This window comes from Euphorbia lathyris, chromosome 2, assembly GCF_963576675.1.
Source record: "Euphorbia lathyris chromosome 2, ddEupLath1.1, whole genome shotgun sequence".
Taxonomy (NCBI): Eukaryota; Viridiplantae; Streptophyta; class Magnoliopsida; order Malpighiales; family Euphorbiaceae; genus Euphorbia; species Euphorbia lathyris.
Window position 1 is genome coordinate 121240803 of NC_088911.1, and position 6026 is coordinate 121246828.

The 6026-nt window shown below is 37.4% G+C and overlaps 1 protein-coding gene across 1 annotated transcript; it reads left to right on the plus strand.

Moving 5' to 3' along the window:
- The first annotated feature begins 489 nt into the window (after nt 1-489).
- On the plus strand, nt 490-2878 carry LOC136216627 (thermospermine synthase ACAULIS5-like). The gene is made up of 8 exons (XM_066003180.1): nt 490-775; nt 1263-1329; nt 1403-1497; nt 1587-1689; nt 1771-2016; nt 2094-2169; nt 2259-2454; nt 2573-2878. The coding sequence occupies exons 1-8, from the start codon at nt 657-659 to the stop codon at nt 2658-2660; spliced, it is 990 nt and encodes a 329-aa protein (XP_065859252.1). The 5' UTR covers nt 490-656; the 3' UTR covers nt 2661-2878.
- The last annotated feature ends 3148 nt before the right edge of the window (nt 2879-6026 follow it).

A 6026-nucleotide genomic window follows, 5' to 3' on the forward strand; every position in this document is an offset into this window, starting at 1 on the left:
GGACATTTATATAATTTCATCTTTTATGTTAGAAGATGATATAAATTCATTTTTTTCTTTGTAATGAGACAACTTTTTATCAATCAAATATCTATTTCTCTTTGAGAGTGTTTTTAGGATTCATCCTTTTTAACAATGAGGTTTCTAATTCCTACGAGCTTAACTCGTAAATCTTGAAGAATTCACAGTTTCTTCAAGTTTAACTTCAGAATATTTTTAATAATTTACAATTAAAAATTATCACCCGTTACCCATCCGTATCACACGAAACAAACACAGTCTTAGTGTAGAATGTTACCATTATGATGATGAATAAGAATAACCCCAAAACAAGGCAGTAAAGTAAAGAAGGCGACATGAATCCAAAGGCACGCCAAGTAATTAAACATAGAATCTTAAGAATTATTAAGTGTATAGTATAAGTAATTGATCACGAAAATCCATGAGGATATTTTGTAGCAGTAGCTGTAGCTGGCAATCTCACTTTTTATTCATTCTGTCCTCCACACCCACACCCACTTCCATAGATTTGGTACTCTTCCAATACCCTAAATCAAATAATTTCTTATCATCCACTTCTTCCCTTTTATATTCTCTACCCATCCTTCTCCATTTTCTGCATCCCCCACTTTCTCTCTATTCTATCACTTAAGAAAATGGGTGACATTGGTGTTATCAATGGAAAAGGCCATTCTTCTCCAAGAGGATACAGGAAAAGTTGCTGGTATGAAGAAGAAATTGAAGATAACTTGAGATGGTGTTTTGCCCTCAATAGGTATACCCTTTCATTTTGTGTCCGTTTGATTCTTCTTTTCGTAGCTCAAAAAATGTTCGATTAGAATTGAAAAATAGTCGTTAATTGTTGTTTAAAAATCCAAAGTCTCATAGTTTTAAAGGTATGTTTGTGTTAAGAGCAAAAAGGTTAAATAGGTATGCAAGTCAAAATTCGAAAATTTTAGAATACTCCGGTAGTAATACTCCGTACCAATCAATTCAGGTCACATGTATATATTTTTTCCATTACACCAATCATCTTCCATGTAGTGTTAGGCAAAACGATTTTCATTGGTTGGGTGTATTACTCCTCCTGGGGTACTGTAAAATTTCTCGTCAAAATTAAGGCTTTGGTCATAAAAAAGAAAGACAGACGGACAAACAAACAAACAATAAAGAAAAAACCTTTTTTGTTACCAACTTGAAAGCTTATATTTTTAAATAACATTGGAAAAGTTTATTTAATTAATAATTGTTTATATATGCAGCATTTTGCACACAGGATCTTCTCAGTACCAGGATATTGCCCTTTTAGACACAAAACCCTTTGGAAAGGTTTGCATTAACATATGAAAAAATTTAAATTTATTCATATTAGGCTGTTTCTGATCCTTGTTTTTCAACACAGGCTTTAGTTATAGATGGAAAGCTTCAGAGTGCAGAGGTGGATGAATTTATCTATCATGAATCCCTTGTTCATCCAGCTCTTCTTCATCATTCTAAGTATATATTCTTAATTATCCGTTTTTTCTTTGTTATTTAATGTAAGCGCAATTGCACAGAATGTTAATTAATTAATTGTAATTAATTAGTCCAAAGACAATTTTCATCATGGGAGGAGGCGAAGGTTCAACTGCTAGAGAAATTCTCAGACATAAAACTGTGGACAAGGTTATCATGTGTGACATTGATGAGGTAAATTACATTCTAGATCCTCTAATTTAGACCAATTTCACAATGTAACTCCTTAATTTCAAGTAGTAAATTTTGCTGCAGGAGGTGGTAGATTTCTGCAAGGCATACTTGGCTATGAACAGAGAAGCATTCAGTGATCCAAGATTGGAAATAATAATAAATGATGCCAGGTCTGAGTTAGAAACCAGAAATGAAAACTATGATGTCATAATTGGGGATTTAGCTGACCCAATTGAAGGAGGACCTTGTTATAAATTATACACCAAATGCTTTTATGAATTCACTGTTAAACCTAGACTTAATCCTGATGGAGTTTTTGTCACTCAGGTAATTAATTAATCTCATTTATTCCCTTTCTATTTAACTTATAATTATGATAACATACATATAATTAAATTCCACAGGCAGGACCAGCAGGAATTTTCAGCCACACAGAAGTATTTTCTTGCATCTACAACACTTTAAAACAGGTCTTCAAATGTAAGTATTTAATTTTATGTTTTTATGATTAATTTAAACATTTGTGTTTTAATTAATTATTTTGGCTTATGTTATGTTATGTTATGCAGATGTTGTGCCTTATTCAGCTCATATTCCTTCTTATGCTGATACTTGGGGATGGGTCATGGCCTCAGATGCGCCTTTTGTGCTGAACAGTGACGAGCTAGATCTAAGAATAAAACAGAAAACAAAAGGGGAAAATAGGTACTTTGATGGGAAAACATTTTCATCGGCATCAACATTGAGCAAAGCAGTTCGAAAATCGTAAGCACTACTACTAATGAATACAGAATTAAGTGAATAATTTGTTATGGAAAAAGTCCAATAGTGTATTTTATATTAATCTCTGATATAATTGACGTAATTTATATAATTTTGGCAGATTGGACAATGAAACTCATGTATACACAGAGGGGACAGCAAGATTCATATATGGGCATGGTAGCGGTTACAAGCAAGATCATGATTAATTGAAAGAATGGAGGAGGAGTCCCTGTCAAAAGCACAAAACTTCATTAAGAACATTGCAATATAGTCTTTCTATTTTTATTTGTTTCTTTAATATGTTTATTTAATCTTATAAATTATTATGAGACTTTTTCCCCCTCTTTGCTTGTGTAGTTATTAATGGAATGATATAATGGATAATATATTTCTCTTCCATCCTATAATATTAGGTTTATGAGTTTTTTTTTCGGATTAATAAAATAAATTGTGCTAAGATTTCTCTTTAGTTAGACTCTATTCGAAATAATAGAAAATTATTTGATTTGTTAATTTTTTTCATGACAAATTTAACACGTGATCGTAATTATTTTAAAATTTTTTCTATATAGATTTAATATGGGGATAAATAAGGAATTCATTTTATTTTTTTTATTTATCCATGTATTAAGTTTGTATGGAAAAAAGATAATTAAACCAATTGTCACATGTCAAATATTGTGTCATGTAGCAATAATTAACAAACAGTTAACATTTATTGACATGTCTAAAATACTCATTATGTTATTTTTTTTTTAACAACCAAAGAAGCATATATTAAGAATCAAGAAGAAGCATATTACAAATAAAATCAGGGGTACAGAAAACCACTCACCCCGATGTAAAGGTAAAATACTACTTCTAGCTAGACCTGTCCACGGGCTCGGGTACCCGCCCGGCCCGCCCAGGCCCGTGTCCCTTGGATCGGGCTTGGACAATAAAAATTGTTCATCGGCCCGGCCCAGGCCCGCCAAAGCCCGCCTATTTTTTGGGCGGGCTTGGGATTAATAAAAATGACACGGGCCGGCCCATCCCGGCCCGCTTATTAATATTAATTAATAAATATATATTTATATATTAAATATTTATTTTTAAGTATAATATTTATTTTTTTATAATTAACAATTATATATATATATATTTAGGTCGGCTTATATGGGTTGGGCTCGGGATTTGATTTTTAAGCCCGAGCCCAGCCCGGCCCGAGCCCGCCTAAATTAATTGTGGGCTGGGCTGGGCTTGGGCTGAGCATTTTTACTTAAAAACCCGACTGGCCCGGCCCGAGCCCGGCCCAGCCCGGCCCATGGACAGGTCTACTTCTAGCTAACAAATGAGCAACAAAGTTTCCAGAACGACAGACAAAACGAATAGAGCAATTAAAAAGCTCTTTCAACGAAAAATGACAATCATTGGCTAAGGCGTTAAAAGGAGATGAAACCTCTAACGGACGGGCCATAGACTGTACCACGATCAAAGAATCTGACTCAATGATTACATCCTTCCATCCGCGGTCTTTTATCCAACTGAGAGCTTCACAGATCGATAGCGCTTCAATGGACGATGCATCTTGATAACTCTGCAAGGTTCTATTTTTAGCCGCAACAAACCGGCCCAACTCATCCCGAACGATACACCCAAACCCAGCCACATTCTCATCCGCAAATGACGCACCATCCACATTCAGTTTTAGGAAGCCTGTTGGAGGACGCTGCCACACCATCGGGCTTGGCACAGCCGGACTACCTGAAGGAGAAACCGCCGCCTGCGCTTTCTTCCAGGCCTGTAGAAAGGAATCGGCCGAATGGTACATGATCGAGGCTTGTGAATCCTTCTGATTCCACACAATGTCATTTCTGTAACACCAAATAATCCACCATAAAACCGCTGCAAGCTCAACCAGCTCCACCGGTTTAGAGAAGATCCAGCCCCAATAATAAAAAAATGTTATGAAATTGGGTTCCCACATCCCCAATAGGCGAAATAGTCCAAATAGCTCGAGTCATAGTACATTTGAGAAAAATATGATAAGAATCTTCCACCGCCCCATGACAGAGCTCGCATAAATCTGAGATAGGAACTCTCCGGGCTTTCAGCGTGACTTTAGAAGGAAAACAGTTAGCAAGAACCCGCCAAAGAAGGTTCTTAACTTTAGGGGGCACTTTAAGATTCCAAACTTTATTCCAAACTGGAGAATCAATGAACCAATTTGTTCCAACTCCAGACATAAGCTCTCGGTACCCACTTCTAACTGTATAGTTGCCCCGCCGGTCATCCTTCCAATACCACACATCATGGTCAACCCGATTAGATAAAGGGATACGGAGAATAAGTTCTGCATCCCGAGGAACAAAAATGCCCGAAACTAACCCAACATCCCAAGACCGCCGACCCTCCTCCATAAGATCAGCCGCCACTTCCACCCCTAGATCATCCAATTTTTCACTTTCAATATATGGAAAATGATCGTCAGGGAGCCATGGGTCATCCCAAATCCGGACCTCACCACCCGCCCCTACAAACCTGCGAATACCTGACTTTGACAACTCTTGAGCACCCATAATACTACGCCAGATAAAGCTAGGCCCATCAGATAACGATGCATCAAGAAAAGAGCTATTCGGATAATAAAGAGCCTTAAAAACTCGTGCCACAAGAGACTCGGGATTTGAGCTAAGTCGCCAACCTTGTTTAGCCAATAAAGCTAAGTTGAAGTTATGCAACTTTCTGAACCTCATTCCACCAAATTTTTTAGGACAGCACAGCTTATCCCACGATTTCCAATGTAAACTGCCTTTACCCGAACCATCTGATCCCCACCAAAAAGAATTCATCAACTTCTCTAGATCGTCACAAATATTCAAAGGAAATAGGAAGAGACTCATAGCATAAGAAGGAAGCACCTGCACTACTGATTTAATCATAATCTCCTTTCCTGCTCTTGATAGAAACCTGGCTTTCCAACTCTTCAATCTAGACCGCACCATGTCCTCAGCAAAGCCAAAAACCTGTGACTTATTCCTTCCCACCACCGAAAGAAGACCCATGTACTTATCCGAGAGGGCTACAGTGGAAACCCCCAAGATATTACTAGTTTCTACACACCCACCATCTAGGCAGTTTCGACTGAAAGATATAGAGGATTTTGATAAATTTATTTTCTGTCCAGAAGCACACTCATAGTTATTTAGAGCTTGTTTAATTGCTGAAGCTTCTGATCGATTGGCTCCGAAGAAGAAGTAACTATCATCAGTGAAGAACAGATGAGAGATTGCTGGCGCTTGGGCCGCAACAACACAACCTCGGATCCGACCCTCTGACTCCAGCCGAGATAAGTAGAGAGAAAGACCCTCTGCACAGATAATAAAAAGATATGGTGACAGTGGATCCCCTTGACGGAGTCCCCTCTGTGGAGCAATAGGACCCACTACATTCTTCCCATGGACAACCCTATATTTAACCTTTGTAACGCACTGCATTAGTAGGTTAACAAAGCTCGCTGGGAAACCAAGGTTCAATAACATCTCCTGAAGAAATCTCCATTCCATTCTGTCATATGCTTTAGACATATCAAG